The sequence below is a fragment of the Vombatus ursinus genome, unplaced genomic scaffold, assembly GCF_900497805.2.
Source record: "Vombatus ursinus unplaced genomic scaffold, bare-nosed wombat genome assembly UNPS02014798.1, whole genome shotgun sequence".
In the NCBI taxonomy this organism is placed as follows: Eukaryota; Metazoa; Chordata; class Mammalia; order Diprotodontia; family Vombatidae; genus Vombatus; species Vombatus ursinus.
Genome location: NW_020954576.1, coordinates 63,576,934 through 63,600,710, shown reverse-complemented (window position 1 = coordinate 63,600,710; position 23,777 = coordinate 63,576,934). Strand labels below are relative to the sequence as shown.

Here is a 23,777-nt window from a genome sequence, read left to right as displayed (position 1 = left end):
TTAGTTGGGACTTAAAAGAAGCCAGAGAAGGCAATAGAGAGGTGAGGAGGAGGGGGACATGATTCTGGGCATGAGGGACATCCAGAGAAAATGCTCACGGTTGAGAAATGGAGTCTGTTAAAACAGCAAGAAGTCCAGTGTTACTTATTGAAGAGTACATGGGAGGCAGAGTTCTGTTCTATAAGGTATAAGAAGACTGGAAGGATTGGGGAAGGGGTACAGGTTTTGAAATGCTTAGAACACCAAAACAAGATTTATAGTTGATCCTGGAGGTGATATGGAGCCACTGAAATGTGTAGCTTTAATAGCTGAATGGAGAAAAACTTGTGGCAGTCAGATCAACCAGGATGCTATTGCTGAAGTCCAGCTGTGAGGTGGTTGGACACTGCATGAGGGGTGGTAACAGTGTCAGAGTAGAGAAGGCAGTATATGCAGGATATGTTAAGAAGGTAAAATCAACAGGCCTTAGCAACAGGTGGGTTAGAGTAAGGGGTCAAGGATGACTCCTAGGTTGTAAGCCTGAATGGCTGGGAGGCTGGTGGAATCTTCAGTAGTAATGGGGAACTTAGAAAGTTAGAAGTCAAAAAGAGGGTAGAGTTTGTGATGGTAATGATGATAAGTTCAGTTTTGGACATGCTGAGTTTAAGACATCCATTTTGAGGTGTTTAATAAGCAGTTGGAGATGTGAGGCTGCAAGTCTTCAGCGAAGTTAGAGTTGTGTAAGTAGATTTGAAAACTATCTGTTTATAGAAGATAATTGAATTCAATAGGACATCTGATGAGATCACTAAGTGAAATAGTTTGGAGGGAGAAGAGTAGAGATTAAGGCCCAGGACTGAGCCCTGTGGGACACCCAACAGCCAAGATTAGTGAGTGTGGCTTGGATGAGGATCCAGCAAAGGAGACTGAGAAGAAGCAGTCCATTAAGTAACAGAAGAACAGGAGCTAGTAATGTCATGAAAACCTAGTAAGAAGAGGCTGTCAAGGAGAAGAGTATGATAACAGTGTGAAAGGCTACAGAAAAGATAAGGATGAAGAGTGAGGAAAGGCCATTCATTGGTTTTGACAATTAAAAGATTGTTAGTAATTTTAGAGAGATCAGTTTTAGTTGAATGAAGTCAGAGGATAGACTTCAGAGGAGAATTAAGAAGAATCAGAGGAAAGAAAGTAGAGGCATCTCTTGCAGGCAGCTTTCACAAGGAGGTTAGCCACAAAAGAGAGAAGAGAGCTAGGGACAATAGCCATTAGTGGTTGGGAAGGATGGACTGAGTGAGGGACTTTTGAGAATGAGGAAGATGTGAGCATGTGTATAGGCAATAGGGAAGCATATAGTAGACAGAGAGATTGAAAATAATTGAGAGGGACCAGTCTGCTGGTGGTGATTGTATAGAATGGGATCACTTATGCATGTACAATGGTTGGCCTTGGCAAGGAGAAGAGCCAACTGTTCAGTGTGAGAAAGGGGTGAAAAAATGGCAGAAGGCATTTGGGTGAAACCTGAGATAAGGAAGAGAGGAGAAGATCTTTCTTCTTTTAAAAGAAATGTCTTTCTCCTTTTTCAACAACAAAAAAAGTGAATGTCCTCGATTTTTATATGAAACAAGTTTCTCAGCCAAGAGAATCAGGGAGGGGGAGAGGTTTTTGGAGGATAAAAGGTTTTGGAAGAGCTCTTGTGATGGGTGGAATACTAAGTTAATTAAGGAAGTATAAAAGGATTTCCTTGCTTCACTGAGGACCTAGTTGAAGTTACACAGCATAAATTTGTGGTGGACTCCTTCAGCAGGGTTTAATCTTTATCCAGCTTCACTCAGTAGCACATGTGTAGGAGCAGATGCAGCCAGTGATGAGAGTGATTCAAAGAATCAGTCAGTACCTGGTACTGGTACATTGGTACATTGTACTTGGACCTTATTATCTTAGCATTCTACAGAAATGCATTCACTGAGTGAGGACTGATTTTGTCTAAAAAATGGCCATTTGAACAATATTTCTGACTTTTACAAAACCATGCTTGAAAACAGTGACCATTATTGGTGCCCACTGTCCCTTTTATCATATCGTAAATAACTCGTTTAATTTAGTACCATGAAAAAATTGTCCTTTAAGACAAATTTCTTTGCTCACCTTATCACTTATTTATAAGACTTTATAAATTAAATTATCTCCCTTAGCTATTAGGAAATAGGTAAGTTTAGCACTTAATTGCAGTAATTTATCATTTACATTACCTGCTCAGATCTATTTCTGTGCACCTTTCCTTTGCCTTTGTTTAATTTTTCTTTTAATTGATTTATTTTGTATTTTATTAAGCGTTTTTCGATTTTTTTTGGAAGTGAGCCTATAAATCCTAAATAAATGATTTGCTTGACATCCCCCTAACAAGGAAATCAAAGAACTAGAACGTGTTCTCTTGCAAATAAGGTTTCATTATATTTCAGCATTTTTGGTTATACTGGCTAGTCCAATTTAGAACTCAGAAGGAACAAATAAACATTTGCTCCATATAATTCCAGTTTTTCTTAATAAAAAACTTATGGTGGACAATTAGTCATCTTTATGTACAAAAGATAGTATAAATATCTAAGATTCTTAGTTTTCCAACTGTGATTAACTAAGCCAAGCTCTGATAAAAGAGGATTTTTGCTATTTCTTAGGTGTTTTTTTTTTAATATGTAATTATATTAGCTTATTATTTGCTTTTGAACTATCTGGTATAGTGCAAAGAAGAGCACTGAATTTGGAGTTAGAGGCTGCCAGTATAAAACCTGGTTCTGCCCCTAAGAGTACTACTACCTGCATGACTTTGTGAAGTCACTTCACTGCTTGATCATTTTTCTCATTTGTAAAATGAGGATTTGCTCTAAGTGACCCCTAAATCCTTCCAGCTTGCAAATCTGTGATCTGTTCTCTTTTTCCCACTCCCACTTGGAATGTATTTTGTGAAAACTGGTAAGCTTATTTTCACATGTAGATTTAGATAAACTTTATATGATAAGGCCAATTAGATCTGTGAACAAGTAGATAAAGATAAAAGTTGACTTTTAAAAATTATATTTGTTCCAAAATTTCCAGTTTTTTCTTTCTCTTTGGTGGTCGTGATAGGGGTTAAAGCTGAGTAGGAGCATTTGGGGTAGCTGGGCCTTTACATATTGAGTCACAGAAAAAAAAAATTGAGTATTAGTGATATAACAGAATTTGTAATTCTGTATTTATTTTCCAGTTTTCAAGAATATTAGACATAGCCAAATTATTATAGTCATTTTACTAATATAATCATTTAATTGGTCATGAAGCTGATGGTAAGTTTCTAGCTATCTATGTCTTGACTTCTCAAAACTGCCATTTTTACTCACATTCTTAATTTTAAGAAACAAGGTACTTAGTCATCTGACAATAAGTCTTCATTTATTCTCTTCAGATGTGTGATACTGAGTGCCCAAGTAAAAATTTTCAGTGTATTATTGAAAAAATTTTCAGTTCATTACTTCCAGATATGTCAGCTGGAATCTGTCCTGTTCTTTTAAAATGATCTCTTGCTTATTGTGAAATTGTTTCTTGTAGTAGTAGTTTTTTCACCCTTTTTTGATTCTTATTACTTTTAATTGGAGATAGGTCTGAGGATTGTTAGAGAAAGTTGATTGCCATACTAGGGGACCTAGATTCTTTTGTTAGCATAACTGCTGACTCATCTATGACCTTGAAAATGGAATTTCATTTTTTTGGTCTTATTTCCTTTTCAGGAGTGTTGTAAGATTGAATAAAATGTATTTAAAAGATTTTTTAATTGTCTTGGAGAAATATGCTATATAACTAAAGTTAGAATGACAAAGTTTCAGTTTCCTTTTAAAATATGTAGTAGCTCTTTAAGCTATCTAATTGATTTTTTCCCCTCTAATTAGAGTTGTAAAACTCAACTATCTCTCACAGTATCACATATATATGTATATATTTTTTTTGATTCTCAGGAATGCCAAAAAAAATTGGCAAAGAATTCAAGAGCATTTCTTTTTTGCAACATTTCATCCACTTAAGGATTATAGCCTAGAGGTAAGCATAGAATAGCATTCTAAAATTTTATTTGCTGTGCTCTTAACACTAACATTTTCTTCTTTTGTTGTCATGATTATTGAGGGGAAATAGGTTAAATTTTTTCCCCCCTGTTTACAAGCATCATCTTAGATTTTAAAGTTCTGTTAACCTTATTTCTTGTCATTTTGTAGATGACTTGCTTGCACATCACTCTTTAGTAGAGAAAATTGGCTAGTTATTTTCAATTTCTGTTTCTTAGGTAGTTTCTGGCTTGTAAATACTGGAAGGGAATATTTAACTCTAAACAGAAATCTGTTCTGACATTAAAAGGAAATGAGTTAAAACATTTGTGCAGGTGAGATTTTGTTGTAATCAAGCCCATTATGATGAAAGAACATAGAGTTCCATCCTTTTTTAAAACTATGCTTCTGTTTCTGGTTGGCTGAAATTCTAGAGCAAAAATTCTGTATAGCAAATTATTTGGTAGTTGTGGAATTTTGTTTATAATTTTAAAAACAGTAACACCCCCCTCCAACATTTTTCTTGAAAACAGACAAATGACAGCACAGTACGAAACATCAGAAAATTATATAAACTATATGACTTTTCTGATTTTGAAAACTGTAATAGTAATACTCTAGTTTTGAATTTTAAACCTCCTGCTTTTATATTTTACTTTAAATAGTTCAAAAGTATCTATAACTTTAAGTATCTAAAAATGCTATTTATTTAATAAGTTTGTAGATTTACATTATTTATTGTTTGCCCATATTTTTAAATTCACCAATATGTGCTAGGGTCTGTACTTTGGATTTTAATTATTGGAAATATTGACCCAATTTTAGTTCTGTTATTAAAAATAGGAAGCATTTATTTAAAAAAAAAACCCAACATTCTCTGCTCTATGTTCTTTCAAGTTCACAATGCTTTGACATCTTTCTGAAGGATTCACTTTATCACTACGTATTAATTGTCTTTTGTCAACATTCTTGTGGCCTGGTAGGATTAAATCCCTTGTTTATCTTTCTTTGACCCTTTTCTCCTACAATCTCATGTTCTTTTCCTTCTCCTTCCATTACTCACATGAATTCAGTAAGTTAAATGTCTATATAATGAGTACTGTTAGATGTCAAAGTATAAAAATGATTCTCTTCTTCCCCCCCACTCCCCAAGAAAAAGAGGAAGGGATATAATGGATGGGGAAATGAAATATAAATAAACTAGTTTTTTATTAAATATTCAAACTAGTTTTTTATTAAATGTTCTCTGTATTTGTTTGTGTTTTAGGACATTTTAAATCTTTTATGTTCTCTGTATTTGTTTGTGTGTTAGGACATTTTAAATCTTAAGTCTTTTGAGGACGGGGGCTGTTTTTATATATCTAAGTTAGTGTTTAGTATTTTGGGTGCTTAATAAATGGTAAATAATAATAATAATTATGCCAAGTAGAACTTCCACAAGTTCAGTACCTGTGAATAATGGCATGTTAAAGCATATGATGGCTTAAATAGTTTGAATTTTACCTATGTAATTTTAAAGCAAATGAGGATTGTATTTGCTAAGTAGAAATGTTACTTTATTAGTCTTTCATATAATACAACAAATTGTTATTAAGAAAATTGTTTTTTCACTGTTGGGTTTTATTTTTCCCCTGTGCAAAGTACCGTTAGTTTTCAGTAATTCAGAAATTTATTGTTTATGTATTATCCGTGACCTTTCCTCTGCTTCTTATTTTGCCATTTCATGGCTTTACTTAGGCCTCTTTCAGAAGGGGAAGAGGAGGAGAAAGACCTTTTTTTATATTATTCATTATGGTAAAAGATTTGGTGAAGAAAGAACTTAAAACTAATAGCTTAACTGAAGCTTTTATATTTACTGCATTAGAAACTTTTAGAAATTGAAAAAAGAAGTTTAAGACATAGTCCTTATCCTCAAGTAATTTATGATGTACTTACAGAGCACAAGACATACATATAGAACATAATTAGAGAATAAATAAGGCTAAAATTGTATATGTTCTATGTGTGTGTATATGTTTATAGTATGCTTATAGTCTGGCATACTATATAGTTAATTAAGTTGACCGTATGGAAATTCATAGAACTATTTATTGTGCCTTCTATTTGTTTGCTTAAGGAAAGAAATTAAAATTTGTGAACAAAATTTGTCTTTTCAGACTATATTTTATACCCTTCCACGCCTTTCAGAACTGGTTGAAGATGAGTGGATCACCATTGGTAAATTCACAAAATTCACTGACATTCCGATAGATTCAGCATTTCAGTGGTACCTTTCTCAAACTGAACTTTGTGAACTAAAACCAAGTGACTGGTCTCAGGAAGATATAGGTAAAATGTGGTTATTTTTGTCTTCTTTTTACTGTTGTTTTGGCTCCATCTTAGTGATTTTAATTAATAAATGTACCTGAATTTTTTTCACCTTACTATATGCCAGTGAATTTTAATCTTCTACTTAGAGAAAAACTATTTAAGGTAGATCTGTGAATTTTAGTAAACAGGGAATCTGTAATGTCACAACCTATAAGTGGAACCCTTCACTGTTCAGTTAAACTCATTGGCTTTTATTTGAAAAATTGTTATAATTTGACATTCATTGAGGGCCTGTAACATGATAAAGTATCAAAGGTAGGTTTAGGAGTAATTCCTACCGTACCATCTAAATTATATAGAGCAGTAAATCAGTAAGTCAAAACAGAAAGTTAACAGCAATGTGAGCAGAGAGACACTGGAACGCATGATAAGACACATTTGTATGTACACAGATGCCTGTATACATACACGTACACATACATATATGTATATGTGTATAAACTTTGTAATCATAAAAATGCTTTATAATGGTAAGTTATATTCAAGAAAGTTCATTTCTGTGGGCTCCTGTCTGAAAGAATGAACTACTTCCTGAAGACTTTTCCAGCTTTGCTTCTTTATTCTAACCTTGCGCGCTAAAATATTATAACAGGACAGTTTAAAGACAATAGACATGTCCTGCTTTAATAAAATCTATATAAAACATTTGAATATAACCTATACAATGGATGATTTATATTTCAAAAGATTCTTTATTGAGCAAAGGGGTCTATTGTGTTCTTAAGTAGCAGATTATCTAAGTATGTTTAAAATGATGATTTATAAGAACCTTTTCCAGGACACATTAAGTAAAGTACACCTGTATTTAGAGGCATGTTGAATTAATGTTAAAAATACAACTCTGATAAACTATTGGTATCTTTTGGTTTAACATAACCTGCATTTCCCAGTGTGCCCCCTCACTTTTCCCTTCCCAGAGATCTGTCCCTTAAAACTAAAAACAAAAAAAGAGGGGAAATGTTAACTTAAGCATTGACTTAAAAAACGAATGAACTAACAAAACATTTAAAAATATATTTTTATTTCGTTACATATTTTCCAATTTTGTGCAAAAAAATTTTTAACATTCATTTTAAAAAATTTTGAGTTCTAAATTCTCTTTCAGTTGCCCTCCCCACACCCTTCCTTGAGAGGACAAGCAAATACATTGATTATACATGTGAAGTCATATAAAACATATTTCCATATTAGCCATGTTGCAAAAGAAAACATCCCCCCAAAAAAGCTTCAAGAAAAATAAATTTTAAAAAGTTATGCTTCAGTCTGCATTCAGAGTTCAGCAGCTCTCTGTCTCTGGAGGGAACTTTGGAATTTTCTTTGAATGTTGTCTTGATCAGAGTAGCTAAGTCACAGTTGCGCATCCTTACAATATTGCTGTAACTGTGAACAATGTTCCCCTGGTTCTTCTGCTCACTTCTCTTTGCATCAGTTTCTGGCCAGGTTTTTTTTTTAAACCACCCTGCTTGTCATTTCTTATAGTATAGTAGTTTTCTGTCACAATCATCTACCACAACTTGTTCAGCCATTCCTCAATTGATGGGCATTTCCTTAATTTCCAGTTCTTTGCAAGCTGCTATATTTTTGTAAAAATAGGTCTTTTTCTATTTATTTATTTTTTTTTAATCTCTTTGCAGTACAGTTTATGCAGTTTGGACATAATTCCAAATTGTTCTCCAGAATGGTCGAACCAGTTCACAACTCTACCAACAGCACAATTAACAAAAGACATAGAAAAAGTTTGATGTTATATATAGTGTGCCACACCCATATTCCCCCCTTTCTTTGCCAAGAAAAAAGTTGGCTTCTTACTCTTTTCTTTAGAGCTAAGCTTGATCATTATAATTTCATGGCTTTCTTTTTCATTTGTTTTATTGTTATTATTTCCTTTTATGTTGTGGTCATTGTGTATGGTTTTTCTGCTTCTGTTTACTTCACTTGTATCAGTTCATAGAAGTATACTCGTACTTCTATGTAGTCATTAGTTTACTGTTTTTTACAATACAGTATTTCATTGCCTAAATCTTCCTCAACTTGTTTAGCCTTTCCCCAGTATAGAGGGACCTACTTTGTGTCGAATTCCTTGCTACTGCAAGAGCTGCTATTTTGATGTATATGCCTCGCAGTGAAATCTCTGAGTCAAAGGGTATGGATGTTTTAGTTATTTTCTTTACATAAAGTCTTCCAGACTGTTTTGCAGTTTTCCTAGAAGTCTTTGTCAATTAGGAGGGTCCTTCTCAGGTAATTTATGTTTTCTGGTTTGTCATACACTGGGTTATTACGTTAAATTAATTTTTATTCTTAATTTTTTAGGCTATTTCATTATTCTTTTTCTTTAAAGCAGTACCAAATGGTTTTGATGATTATTGATTAATAAAATAGTTGGAGGTCTGGAAGTGATATCACCCCTTCAGTTTTCCTTTTAAGAATTATTTTCTTTTATCTTCTTGTTCCTCCAAATATATTTTGTCATTATTTTGTCTAACTATAAAATATACCTATTGGCAAAGCACTAAATACGGACATCAATTTAGGGACTGTTGTCATTGAATATCCTGCCAGTTATTTAAGTTCATTTCTTTAAGGAATAGGTTGTGATTGTATTCATACAAGTATTGAGTATACTCTGTTAAATTGATTCATATATATATTTTTTTCTTGAATGGGACTTACCTTTCAATTATTCCCTTTCATTGCTATATGGAAATGTTCATTTTTTTTGTGGGCTTATTTTGTATATTATTATTTTACTGAAGCTGTTGAGTTAGTTTCTTTGCTGATTTCCTGGGATTTCCTAAGTAAACCATCATATTATCAGATATCTTTAGGCCTTTTATTTCTCTTGTCTTTTTGCTATTGCTCATGTTTTTAGAACCACATCAGATAACATAAGGGAAAGGGAGTGTTCTTGCTTTATTTCTACATTTATTGGGAAAGCTTTTAGTATTTCTCCAATGCATAGAAGGCTAGCTTTCAGTTTTAGGTACCTTTTATCATATTAAAAAATGTCTTTCCATGAGTATGCATTGCAGGTTCAATAGCATAAATGTATTGTACCTTGTCAAAGGCTTTTTTTTCTTTTGCATTGTATTCATGGTTATGTGGTTATGTGGTTTTTGTATTTCTTAAAATATAATAGCATTGTTTCCCTAATTTTGAACCATCCTTGCATCTCCACTATAAATCCATCTTGATCAGATCTAGTGAATGATTTTTTAAAAATAAATTGCTGCAACTTTTTGCTAGGATTTTATTCTAAAAATTTCAATTAATATTCATTAATGATATTGGTTCAGACAATTATTTTGGATCATCTTGATTTTTTTCTCCTCAGGTTCCAACTCAGTTGAGGGAGACAGCCAATCAGAATGGATTGATGTTCAAAAGAAGATGATCCCTTGGAAAAATAATGTTCTTGATTTAGGACTTGATTTGGTATTTCAGGATCGTGCTGCTAAACTTGGAAAATCCATTAGTAGATTGATTGTAGTAGCTTCACTAATTGATAAGCCAACCAATTTAGGAGGTAATATCATAGTTTTATAGATAGATTTCTTGACTCTCTCATCCCTGGCAATTTTTACTAAATTATAAAATTTTTACTGGCTCTTGTCACATTTACCAGCATTATAAAATGATACATTTGATATCTTTATAATATATGGATTTCTGCTCCTTGAGAGAAAGGAAAAGATGAAGAATAACCTCTTAATTCAGTAATTGTACTATGCTTTTGTATTGTTTAAATTAAAATATTTATCCTAGTCTGTTAAAGCATTTTCAAAAGAGTCAGACAAGTCAGTGATTATAAAAGCAAGAAGCCTTTATTTGGTATGGTTGACCCTCAACAAAGAAAAGTTTGTGGCTTAAGGTAGAAACACAGAAGTTATCATAGGGCAGCAACGGAAAGATACAGAGTGGTTGCTGGATGCCACATTATCCCCTGTGTTTCCCACCTCTGATATGACAGGCAGGGAGGTGCCAGTTACTAAGGTGGCATAGGGGAAGGAAGTTTCCACATGCAAATTTCAGAAAAGAGTTTTATCTAAAACAGAAAGCTTGTTACTAGAAAGACTAGGTCTAAGGAAGACTAATAAGCAGACTAAACTCAACATATCCAAGGGAGAATTCATTACTTTTCTTCCTAAACCCACCCTCCACTTAATTTTCCTATTTCTGTTGAGGGGACTACTCTCCTTCCAGTTGCCTAAGTTCAGAACTTAGGAGTTGTTCTTGATTCCCCACTCACTCACCTTTATATCCAGTCAGTAGTCATCTTCTGTCTTCCGCCACTGTAGCATCTCTCCTATCTGAGACACCAGAACTCCCCTAATCTAGGCTCTCACCAGCTCTCACTTGCACTAGTGCAACAGCTTCCTGATTGATCTCCCTGCTTCAAGTCTGTCTCCTCTATAATCCTGTACTCATTTGCCAAATTGGTCTGTTTTAGAGAACAGGTCTCATAGTGTCACTCGGCTGTTTAAAAAAACTTCAGTGGCTACCTTATTTCCTTTATGTTTGAAACAGAATCTGTGGCACATAACTCTTCGTAATCCACTTTTTTTCCCTGGCTGATTACACATTACTCCCCCTTACACACTTCACAGTTGAGCCACGTTGTCCTGTTATTGTCCCCTATACATGAGATCTCATGTCCTGTCTAAGGGGCTGGATCCATGCCTGGAATGCTCTCCTTCCTCAGCTCTGCTTATTGGAACCCATAAATCTCTTGAAAGCTTATTACATATGCATCCTTGTCAATCCTTTCATCATTCTCCCTGTTGTTGGTCTCCCTACAACCCCACCACGGGGTGTTTATTTTGTATATCGTCTGTACTTACTCCTTGTACCCCGCCCCCCATTGAATGTTAACTCCCTAAGGACAGGGGCTGTTTTGCTTTTTTGTTTGTATCCTAGCATTTTGCATGGTAGTACATATAATAGCACATAGTAGGCACTTGAATGCATGACTGAAAAATAGATAGGATTATGGTGGGCTTTTTGGGCTACCACAATATAACAGGTAGTATGTCTCAATTTATCTTTCCCTGTTACTTATAAAGAGTATCTTTCAGCCTCCCTGGAAAATATAAAAAGAATATTTGACTATAATTTTACTTCTTCCTTGTTGATAGCGTAGCTTAATTAGAAACTTTTTCTTCCCCAATTTAATTCTTGTTTTTCATAAGTCACAGACTTTAAAATATTTGTCATCCCAATTTCTCCACTAAAGTTCTCATCATGATGTGAAAATAACCCAAGGTCCTCAAGCACTATGCTAGTAGAATGAAGGCCCCACCAACCTTTAAAGGCTTCAGATAAGCACCTAGGGACCAGTCAATCTATCTGCCAAGATCTGTGCTAGGTCTTAGAGATACAAGTGAAAAGAATGAAACTTCCTGTTCGCAATGAGCTTACATTCTAGTATAGAGATCAGTTCATGTTAAAATATAAAGTTAATAAAAGTATTTAAATATAATAAGGTGGTTTGAGAGAGGATGTTGTGATCAGAAAAAGCTTCATGCAGAAGATAGTACCTGAACTGTATCTTAAAGGAAGACAGTATACTTAGAGAGGTCTGGGTAAGAAAGGAGTGCATTCCAGGCAAGGGGGGCAGCCAGTGTAAAGGCAAGATAAGAGATGGAGTGTATTGAGTGAAGAAGGGAGAGGGCTGGTTTGGCTGGATTGCAGAGTATGAGGACTAATGTCCAATAAGGCTAGAAAGATAGCTAAGCAGAGAAGTTTATTTTTCATCCTAGAGGCAGTAGGCGGTCTCTGGACTTGATTGAATCCCAGGGCATCACGTTGTCAGATCTATGGTTAAGGAAAATCACCTTGGTAGCAGTGTATAGGATGAACTAGAAAGATGAAAGACTTAAGGCATGGAGACCAATTAGGAGGCCTTAGGTGAGACATACTGAAGACCTGAACTAAGGGTAGCTGTGTGAATGGAGGGAAGAGTTTGGATGCAAGAAATGTTATGAAGGTAGAAATAAGACCTGGCAGTTTATTGGTCAGGAAGGGTGATGGAAAGTGAGGAGTCCTGATTAATGCTGAGATCCAGAATCTGAGACACTAGAATGATGGTGAGTGATGTCTTTGACAGATATAGGCAAGTTTAGAAGGAGAGGGTTTAAAGGGAAAGAGTATTCAGTTTTTAGACATGTATCTGCTAAGGTTAAAGAGAGGTTCATCATCAGCTTGGCTACAGGGTGATAAATTTTTTGGCCACAGCAAGTCTCAAAGACCAGCTTCTAATATACTTATGGTTAAGTATCCATCTACGTTATTCATATAGGCAGATTACAAATTTATAAAGTATTAAAGTCTGCGTAAGCTTAATGTTATAAAGGGAAATACACAATTTTTACATTGTTTTTAATTTGGTTTTATAGGTTTGTGCCGGACCTGTGAAATATTTGGGGCCTCAGCTCTAGTAGTAGGAAGTCTTCATTATATCAGTGATAAGCAGTTTCAGCATCTCAGTGTTTCTGCAGAACAGTGGCTTCCTCTGGTGGAGGTGAGTAAAAAAGTAATTTACTGTGTAATTATCTTATTTAGAAATGTTTTATAGAGTTCTTTTCTTTTTAAAATAGCATTTCTGTGGAAATTTTACAGTAAGCCAACCTTAAAATATCCCATAGGAGAGAGTCACCACTTAGTTCCTCCTCCCTCATTTATTGTTGTATTTTTATTAGCTCCAATGTGGTCTTACTGAAGTGACCCAATAATCTTATTATAAGTCAGACTCATTGTATTGCTATTCATTTTTACATGTTAGTAAATTTAATGAACAAAATGTGACTTACATATGGTATTTTTCTATAAGGTGTGTTAGTTTTTCGTCTTGAGAATTTTTTATGCTAAAACTTGTTTCTTGAAATTTTTCTGGTATTAATTTTTCTCTAAGAAAGGCTATAGGTCAGGGGCAGCTAGGTGGCGCAGTGGATAGAGCACTGGCCCTGAAGTCAGGAGGACCTGAGTTCAAATTCGACCTCAGACCAAACACTTGACACGTACTAGCTGTGTGACCTTGGGCAAGTCACTTAACCCCAATTGCCTCACCAAAAAAAAAAAAAAAAAAAGGCTATAGGTGAAATTTTCTAATGTTTGAATTCTTCACTCATTTTTTAAATTTTTAGGTAAAACCACTTCAGCTTGTTGATTACTTACAGAAGAAAAAAACAGAAGGCTATACTACCATAGGTGTGGAACAAACTGCCAAAAGTTCAGACTTAACAGAATATTGTTTTCCTGAGAAATCTCTGCTCTTACTAGGGTAATTTCCTTTTGTCTAGTACTTTTTTTTTTCCCCCCAATAAGTTGAATAAATTACTATTTACCTAAATGATAGTGACATCCGAGTTAGCTTTTCTGTGGTGTCATATGGCATTTACTTAGATCTGTTCAAAATAGGAAGTCTCACTCATTGGCCAGTGGTTATGTGCTTGCAGAAGGGTTTTTTTTTTCCGTTATCCTCATAATTTTTGACTTTGCATAGAACATGAACTTGGGACTGCTTGTATTTTATTATAAGTGCTTTTGGGTCCTTTTATTACTTTTCTTGCATGCCCATGTTAAAATTTAGTATTCTGGTTTCATTATTGACTATATGAAAAGCTGCCTTTGTTTCCTTTTCTCCTCATCAGAAATGAACGTGAGGGAATCCCAGCAAACCTGATTCAGCATTTGGATGTGTGTGTGGAAATTCCTCAACATGGCATCATACGCTCCCTTAATGTTCATGTGAGTGGAGCTTTACTAATTTGGGAGTATACTAGGCAACAGATAATCAAGCAAAGAGATATAAAGTAATTACAAAAATATAAAATTTTTTGCCTTATCTGAACTTAATGGTGCTGTTGAGGTATATTTTTAAACTCTATATGCACTTAAGGAATAGGCTAAACTTTTATTGAGGATAATTTTGTATTAAGTTTTTTGTGGTATATTTATTTGACTTGTTTAAAATATTAAATATAACTTTGAAATAAGTAACTTTGGGTACTGTATTCTTCAACAAAAATCATGGTTCTATCATTCATATTTCATTTCAAGAAATATTTATTAAGCTCTTCCAGACATGTTCAGAGCCCTGTTCTAACAAAGTGGGTGATACTAATAAGAAAGTTTAGATGGTCCTTACCCTCACAGAGCTTACCATCTATTACATTGACACATCATTTATAGAGATGGCTAGAATACAAAACACATGATGCCTATATGAGAGGTTCGAAAAGTGCTATATAAAGTCTTGGGGATAGTCATCAATCATTACTATTTAAGTCAGAATCCAACCAGTAAAGGATATCAAGGTATCGAATATGGAGGGTAGAGATGAATTAAAGTATAATTAATGAGAAGCTGTATGGAATCTTTTTTTTTTTTTTTGCTTTTTGGTGAGGCAATTGGGGTTAAGTGACTTGCCCAGGGTCACACAGCTAGTAAGTGGTAAGTGTCTGAAGCTGGATTTGAACTCGGGTCCTCCTGACTCCAAGGCCAGAGCTCTATTCACTGCACTTTAGCTGCCCCATGTATGGAATGTTTATATAGCTGTGTGTGGTATGCTGGATTGAGAGTCAGGGAACCTGGGTTCAAATTCTACCTCTGGGCCTCCATTCCCTCATCTGTTAAATGAAGGATTTGGACTAGATTACTTCTAAAGTTCCTTTAGCCTCTAGTTCTTTAATCATTTGCTTTTCATAATAGCCATGGGAGATGGGCAGGGTGGAAGATCTCCCACCCAGTTTTCTGGATAAAGAAACCTAGCTTCAGAGAATAAAATGCAAGGTCCAGTGAGTAGTGGTAGTAGTAGAATTAAAATCTTAGCCTTCTGATGCCTAGTGTTTTCTATTAGGCCTTAAAAGGTATTATATTCTAATCTGGAACTTAACATTTTAAAAAATGAATGCTAAAAATTGGTTTTACATGTAACTGGAAAAAATTAAAACATTATTTAAAAAAGGTATTACATTGAAAAGGTAAAAGTAGTCTCTGTGCCCAGTTATCCTTTGATGACTGCTTCTGAAAACAGAGGTGAGAGTAAGAATAGAGGTATATAAATCAACAGAGTAAGCTTGCTGATATATTTTCTCAAGTTTATCATGACGATCGTCAAACATTTCTGTTCTATAAATGCAGAAATGTGGCAGTTATGGAACTAGAAATAAAAGCAATGTGACCCCAGGTTATGACCTCAATTTATATTTTCTTAAAGAGACTACATTATCTACAAATTAACTGTTTATTAACCATCACATGTAGCAAAATACTTAGTTTTACTCGAATATAAACTCTGTCCCCTTGAAATTTTATATCATATCTTACAATGTTTGCTTTCAAGTTTTTGAATTTCAGTGAAGTAAAATGTTGATGCCATATATAAACACTTAAAAGTATCAATTCTAAAAACTTCTTTTACCAAATTCAAATGTGGTTCTCATCTGGAAAAGAAAAAAAAATCACTTTTATGTTTACTTAACTTTGTGTTATGAAAATGAACAATAAAACCAACTTCCACAATATAAATTAGGTGTTCTATACCACTTTATTCAAGTTATTCACTGGATGAATCAGATATTCTAACCCTGTTGGATTCTTGATCATTTCTAGTACTGTTGAGAGCAGGAGAGCTGTGCTGACAGTGAGTCCGATCTGTCATACTTCATAATTCAGGCAGTCTGGTATTCAAAGGAATATTTAATGATGTCCACAAAGAAGTCTCAGTATTGTTAAAAAAAAAAATTTTTTTAAACAAAGAGCTATGATGTTGCTGTTCTTTCTGAAGGCTCAAATTGTCCCGCTTCAAACTTTTCTTTGAACTTTAAGTAATCTCTTCTTTTATCAAAGTATTTAATCTATTAAAAAGAAAACACAATTAAGGGAGACAAAGTAAAAAAGGACACCATGGCAACATAAGAGCAAAGATTTAAAAGAGTCAATAAATTGAATCATTATCTGAACATGTTTCTACAGTATGTACATATGTCGGAAACAAGATTTAGAGCTGGAAGCAAGCTTAATAATTATGCTAAATCAGTATGAGTTGATGGGAAATTTTTCTTAAAATAAAAATATTAAGATTTCATTAAAAACTATGAATATGGTTAAGCTTTTTAAATTTAAAGCAGCCTACAATAAGGCAGAATTATAAATAAATATGACTTTAAAAAGTTAAGTAGGGTTGAGAACCAAAATGCCTTTTGGAAAATGCATGGACACTAAGAAAGTGCATGTTTCTACCCACTTAGAAAAAAAGAGAAAACCTGAATTGATATAATTCAAAGTTATTAATGTGTACAAATACTATCTAATTTTATATACACTATCTTCTCACAAAATAGAGAAACAGATGTCATTCTTACAACTTAATTGCTATTAAAATTACTGGTTTTAAAACTTGCTGATTTTTGGGTTGCTTTCTTTTACACTAAAGTGACTACTTTAAATCATTAGTATGAGTACATTAAATAAATTTTTTTATATAAAACGCACTTCATTTTGTATAAGCTTCACTGTGACATAGAGGTGACTCTGGGCTCTTGAAGATAATACTAATAGTGAAAATTTGGCAATGCTTCCCAAGCTAGAAAAAGCTACCAGTGGAGAACAGGCTATGGCAGGGCCTCCCATTGTGTAAAGGCTTCAAATGTGAATGTGGTGAAGGGATTTGAGAAGGTGGGTATCTCATCCACCGTGACCACCATGCCCCATTCCCTCGTTATTACAGATGGAGAAATTGAGGCCCAAAGAGGTTAAGTTCCAAAAGTTACAAAGTTGGCAAAACTGGTTTTTGAACCCAAGTCCTCTGATTGCAATTCCAATTTTTTTTTTCTACTCCATCAGTGCCTCTCATGGAACTATCACAGACACTTCACAAAAGCACAGAGTTCCTTGTTTGCAAAATGTTTCAGACTTTCTTCAAAAGGCTATAAATGTATTTACATGTTAGATACCATGTGCTCAGGATTACAACAATCCTACTATGCCATTAACACATGAGAAAGAGGAATTCAGAGAACTGTAACAACTAGAACAATAAACACAATGACTACAATGATGCAAACAAAACCAGAAGGCGACCAAACTAATTAATTGCAATAACCAATCTTGGTCCTAGACAACAGATGAAGAAGCACAATTCTACCTCAGTAAAGAATTAAGACACCAGTTACAGAATGCTGCATATATCATACTCAATTTGTCAAATGGTTTTGTTTAACTGCTTTCCTTGGTTATTTATACAGGAGGGTATGTTGGGAAATGACTGGTATAACAAACAGCATATATATAGGTTTTAGGGTTTGCAGAACATTTAATGTTTTATTCTTGCATCAGGCCTAGGAGGTAGGTGCTATAGTTATCTCCATATTACAGATGAGGGAACTGAGGCAGACAGGGTAAATGACTTTCCTAGGGTAGCTAATAAATATCAGCTAATAAATATCTGAGGCTAAATTTCAGATTTTCATGACTCCAGACCCAGTACTTGTTCTATCCCCTGGCCCATCTAGCTACCTATAAAAACAAAACAGCTGTAATAAAGGTCAACATGATATAATGGAAAGATCACCGGATTAGGAATTAGAACTATCTGGGATTACCATGAAGTTAGTGAGTGACCTTGGGCAAACTCTTCAGCCCTTTGAGCCTGAGCTTCCCTAGGTTCAAAATAAGGGGGCTGCACTGATGACTTCTTGCTAAGGTCTCTTCCAAGAGTAAAATACCAGTTTTTTTTTAATGGTTTTAATAGTTACTGGGACTGAAGCTATTTATTATTTAACTGCTATTGGGAATTCCCAGATGAAGAAACTCATATGCCGGTTGGTACTTTTTCTAGGCTTAAGAGCTGCCTCTAGTGCTGTGACTTCCCAGGGTCAACACAGCTAGTCTAGGTTAAAGGTAGAACTTGAACCAAGGATTTTCTGGCCCTAAGGCTGGCTCTGTAAACTATGCAATACTGTTTTCAATAACATGACATCTGTTTATAGAGGGAGTTTTTTCCCTTTCATTAAAAAACATTTTAATAACAACCTCAAATGGCAATTTCTATTTTAAAATAAGATTAAAAAAAATAACTCATTGATTTTTATCTGTCCTGACAAAACTATAGGCAGAACTGACATGAACTAACAAGTATATAGTGTTTGTTCAACAGGAAATCTGTAAGAAGAAACTGTGCATATATGACACACTCTTTTGATCATACCTCATCGCCCCACTATACTTTGCCTTAACCACAGTTGTCCCTTCCACATTGCCAGAGCATGGCACCCCAACAATCTGGAAAATCCGTATAAAAGTTTTTGGACCTCCTTTCATACCCAAGAATAAGTCTGAATTTCTTTTCTTTTTTTTTTTGGTGGGGGGGAGAGGGGGTGTTACAGTACCTTACTGTAAAATTTGGGCTAAGTATTTGGTCATAGGCTATATTATACAATACTATACATATATTTAATGCATTTCTGAGTTTCTAAACTTTTTTGTGTCATCTGCAGCTTCCACAAAACTCCCAAAAAATTCCATTTAATTTCTTATGCTGGCCCACAATATATCAAAACCAAAATGGGGAAAGTCACAATGTGAAAGGGATAATTATATTATCTCTAATCTTTCTACTCCATTTTTAAACTTACCTTCTTTCCCAATCTTGATCACACAGTTAATGAAATTCAATTTCATACCATAGGCTCTTGAATCCCTTATCTCATCCCCCAATTCTCAACTCTTGCCAAACCTCAACCCTGAATAACTCCTATAATCTACCTTTTCCCTCCTACTTACATTCTGCTGAACAGAGTTGGAAGAAGTCTAACAACCAAGCTGACTAGGTACACTACAAATTGATGTCACCTCACTTCAGCTGAGTCTTCTCTGAAGCAAGGCCTCTCTCTATTCCTCCCTAACTGATTCTCTTTACAACTCATAGAGGCTGTTCTGAACCTTCTCTTCTTTCCTCAAGCATCCTATACCTTTCCCTACTCCCACCCTCTCAGCTGAGGACCTGACTTATTAATTTACTGAGAAAACTGACCAGGGCCTATCTCTTCATCTTAAAACCCCTCAATGTAATCCCCCTCTGTCTTCCTTCATTACAATCTCTAATAATGAGGTGGCTCTTCATATCCTCTGTTTACTTATTCTTCTCAGGCACTTCAAAGACTGGAAGATGCAGAAAAGATCTGCACTGGTAGAAGTTCATCACTGGGAGCTCTCTCTACCAATGGGAGGAAGGAGCTACAGCTGGAAGTTTGTGAAAATGAAGTTGTAATTCATTTCTATTCCAGTTCACAAATGTGCCCCGGGGGGTGGGTGGGGAGGTCCTCCTCCAACTCTTATCTACAGGACTCCCCCTCCCCTAATAGCATCAAGGTTAAGAACATCTGTTCTATATACACCCTTTTCTCTAGGCTTTCATGACATTATTTGTCTGGTTCTTCCCCTACCTGTCCAATTATTTGCCAAACCTTGGTTCTAATACCACCATAACTCTTGAGTCTGTCCCTTCTTATTCACACAATCAACAATCTTAGTTGAAGCCCTTATCAACTTTCCCTTGGGTTCTTGCTCCTAGTTGTTTCCTCTCCCTCATCTCTCCCCTCTACAGTAAAGATCTTACTATGTCACTCCCTCCAGTAGCTATCTATTGCTTCTAGGATCAAAGAGAAACCTGTCTAGCTTTCTGAAGCCCTTCATAATCTGTCTTCAACCAACCTCCTAAGTCTCAAATTTTACTTCCCTTTCCACAAGGTAGTCCACCCAAACTGACCTTATCTCTGCTGGTCACATGCTAGCCTCAATCTGCCATCTATATGTATTAGCACTTGCCATTTCCCTTGCCATTAGAAGGTACTCCTCCCTCCTCACCTCCACCTCTTAAAACCCCTCACTCTCTCAGAGACTCAGCTTCTGAAGCCCCACCTTGAACATGACTCTTTTCCTGAAACCTCAGTCTTGAGTGCTCTCCTTCTGTGGCTTACACCAACCATGAATCTTTTATAACATCTACTCTGTAAATATTATTTATTAAAACTGGGGGCAGGCCCCTACTTATAGTTAATTGGCATTTAATAAATGCCGATTAAAGTATATGCAGATGAATAAAAAAATAAATACAAGTCAGTTTAGCTTGGAAGGACCCTGAAGGTTTTTTTTGTTTGTTTTTTTGTTTGTTTGTTTTTTGCTGGGGAGGGGGTGCAGTAGTGGTAGGTGGAATCAGGAAAAGCTTTGTGCAGAAAATGAGTTTGATCTAAAGGATTCTAAGAGGTGGAGGTGAGAAGGGAGTACATGCCAGCCAATGGGGACAGCCAGTGCAGAAGTACAGAAGGGAGAGAAGTGTCATGTGGGAGGGACAGCAGTAAGGCTAGTTTGGCTAGGCTGGTGTGTGAAAAGGAGAACACTGAAGCTATAAAGATAATTTGGAACCTGGTTGTGAAGGGCTTCAAAGGCCAAATAGGGGAGTTTCTGTTTTATCCTAGAGGCAACAGAGAGCCAGTGATATTGATTAAGAAGGGTAGTCACATGGTCAGTCTTCATTTAAGGAAAATCACTGTGGCAGCTGTGGAGTGGGGGAGAGGCTAGAAGCAGGGAGACCAATTAGAAGGCTACTGTAATAGTCCAGTGAGAGATAATAAGGTCTAATGTGGAAACACGATAAACTGTTAATTGACTCAATTATCAAGAAAGCATAACTTTCAATACAAATGAAAAGTTAATTTAAATAGTTTTACAAATTAGGCAAATATTTATGTTGACTTTCATTGCTGCATCTGCAGCATGAATCTACTGGACAACTTGATCTTCAACATTCTGCTTAATTCTAACATAAGGTAAAGTGAGGAAACTTAAATGTGCTTATCCTATTCAACATAATAAAACCAAAAGTAAATAACATAGCAAAGATGCCAACCAACAAGCATTTATTGAATTCGTACTACCCAGTGGGAGAATAAAAAGATAAAAGCGAAACAGTTCCTGCCACAAGGAAGCTTACTCTCTATTGGGGGAAGACAACATGCATATGCATCAGTATCTAAAATATATTAAAAAAATACAAAGTAATTTGGGGAGAAAGGCACTACGAGTTGGGAGAGGGGGTAGTGAGGGTCAGGAATGGCCTCAGGTAGTATTTGAGCTCAACACTGAAGAAAACTTGAGATTTTAAGAAGCAAAGGTAAGAAGGTAGTATATTCTATGCATGGGAATGAGGGACAGCCAGTGCAAAGCCAAGGAGGTGGAGAATGGAATATCATGTTTGATGAACAGCAAGAATGTCAGCTGGACAGGACTAACGATTGCATGAAGAATAAGGCTAGGAAAGCTGGTTGGAGCCAGGTTGTAAAAGGTTTTAAATGTCAGAGAGAGGAGCTTGTACTTGTTTCTAAAGATAATAGTGAAATCAATGAAGTTAGAAGGAGGGGAGTGACTAGGTCAGCCCTCAGCTTTAAGAATAATACTTTGGCAGCTGTGTGGAGCTGACTGGGGAGGGGAGTAAGGAGGCAGGGAGATCAATTAATTAGGAGGCTACTGCAGCAGTCCAAATGAGAGGTGATAAAAGCCTAGAGCTTGGTGTGTAGTGATGGCAGAGGTGGGGGACAGATGGGAGGGTTTTACCAGAGACAGCATCAAGTACCTCTTAGAGATAACATTCCCCAGGATCAAGTACTTCTTGTTATTTTCCCTACCTCCTAACTTTCTTTCTTATCCTTCCACCCCCCATGCTCTATAGGGTCAGTGGTAAGCAAGGATAATGTTTAGCACCAATACGGATAATAAAGAATTCATGGTATCCCAACAGACTATACAATCTTCAGGAAAATTGTGGAGAAGACTGCTGATTTTATAAAAGAGGAAACACCTGATTTATCTGTTTATTAACTACCATGGCACTTGCTTAAGTGTTGTCCCAGTCTGGAACTAGGCTCAAATAAAAATGTGTGTAATGTGTTTTATAAGCTTTCAAAGTACTATATAAATGTCAGCTATTAAGTGGAAATTATGAATTAAGGAGAACTTCATCATCCTGTTAATAGAATAACAAATTTAGAGGTGAGTGGAATTTCAGAAGTAATCTAGTTCAATCCCCTTATTTTATGGATGAGGTAACTAAGGTTGAGAAGTGAAGTAACTTATTCAGGGTCACAAAGTTGCAGAACTTGGAATGTGAATCCAAGACTTTTGAATAGACACCTGGCAAGCTTTTTCCTCTACCACAAAATACTCTATTTCAGAAATATCAGCAACAATATATTAAGACATTTTTCATAAAATTAACAAGCATTTATGAAGTGCTTACTGTGTGACAAGCACTGTCCTAATGATGTTTATTAAATGTTAATAAAGTTTATTAAAAATGAAAGTTTGTCTCCCTGTCTATGTAAAAAGATGAATAAATGCCAGCATTACTTACCCACTGTTGGGGGCAGCTTGACTCAAAAATGCTTCTAAACTTTTTACACTTAGAGGCATCATCGGTATTTTCATCCAAGCACTTCCAGTAGTCATCACGAGCTCCCCAGCAAACTTGCCTCTCTTTCATGGAAGGTGCTGTCATTTTTACTATCATAGGAAAAAAGGACCATTGCTTGAAGGGACTCCCCTCATTTATTAAGGAACTTGTACTATATAAGAAGAGAAGGCAGAAACCTACTGGAATCTTAATGCCCACAAATGATACCAAGGAGCCAGAGTGCACTGAGCTGGCTTTAAGTCCAATTCATAGCTTCACCTTATTAATGTATTAATATTAGTATTAGTGTGTAGTGTATTACTGTGTCCTTCCACGACTCCTTCAGAATCGACTGTTTCCTTCTTTTGTCATCTTTGAATATTTGCTAAATGTAAGGTGAAACCCGAGTTGTTTTGATTTGCATTTCTCTTATTAGTAATTTGGAAGCAATCTTTCATGCATTTGCTAATAGTTAACAGTTCTTTTTTTGAGAATTTCTTGTTCATATCTTTTGTCCATTTATCCATCAGGGAAGACAGTATGAAATTGAACTTGGCTAACTAGGTTATCAAGATTGGGACGGGAGATAAATAAAAGTATTAGGGTGGAAGGATTAGAGATAATAATAAAGGCAAAAGTATAGGTGAAGAGATGAAGCATAGGGAGTTAAAATAAGGGAAGCTATCAACTGGGAAAAATCTTATCCCCTCCCCCATCATCAACTCTGAACAAAATTCAACCAGGGATGGACAAAGAAATACTCCTAAGGAAGGTAACTACAGACTGAAAGGAAAGGTTCCAGGTCCTGAGCTTGTTCCTCAGTCCTTACTGCACCAGGCAAGTAACTGGCTAAGGATGAGGAGGAGAAGGAGGAGGAGGAGGAGGAGGAGGAGGAGGAGGAGGAGGAGGAGGAG

General features: G+C 35.5%; 2 protein-coding genes across 9 annotated transcripts in view; one reads left to right on the top strand and one right to left on the bottom strand.

Annotated features, from left to right (window-relative positions):
- The window catches only part of LOC114049572 (probable methyltransferase TARBP1), a 90,676-nt gene extending 67,960 nt beyond the window's left edge, over window positions 1-22,716 (top strand). For 3 of the 6 annotated variants that reach the window (XM_027870817.1, XM_027870816.1, XM_027870815.1), the window contains 7 exons: window positions 3,966-4,047; window positions 6,206-6,377; window positions 9,751-9,942; window positions 12,812-12,936; window positions 13,559-13,695; window positions 14,066-14,162; window positions 19,566-22,716. In XM_027870817.1, the coding sequence (XP_027726618.1) occupies window positions 3,966-4,047; window positions 6,206-6,377; window positions 9,751-9,942; window positions 12,812-12,936; window positions 13,559-13,695; window positions 14,066-14,162; window positions 19,566-19,835 (1,075 nt within the window). In that variant the 3' untranslated portion in view covers window positions 19,836-22,716. Of the gene's footprint in view, window positions 1-3,965; window positions 4,048-6,205; window positions 6,378-9,750; window positions 9,943-12,811; window positions 12,937-13,558; window positions 13,696-14,065; window positions 14,411-19,565 lie in introns of those variants that run through there. The other 3 variants (XM_027870818.1, XM_027870820.1, XM_027870819.1) reach the window with 1 other exon arrangement.
- Window positions 15,945-23,777, bottom strand: part of LOC114049573 (cytochrome c oxidase assembly factor 6 homolog) — an 8,914-nt gene continuing 1,081 nt past the window's right edge. For all 3 annotated transcript variants that reach the window (XM_027870822.1, XM_027870821.1, XM_027870823.1), the window contains exons 2-3: window positions 22,825-22,973; window positions 15,945-16,273 (exon numbers count right to left, since the gene is read on the bottom strand). In XM_027870822.1, the coding sequence (XP_027726623.1) occupies window positions 16,178-16,273; window positions 22,825-22,968 (240 nt within the window). In that variant the 5' untranslated portion in view covers window positions 22,969-22,973 and the 3' untranslated portion in view covers window positions 15,945-16,177. The remainder of the gene's footprint in view (window positions 16,274-22,824; window positions 22,974-23,777) is intronic.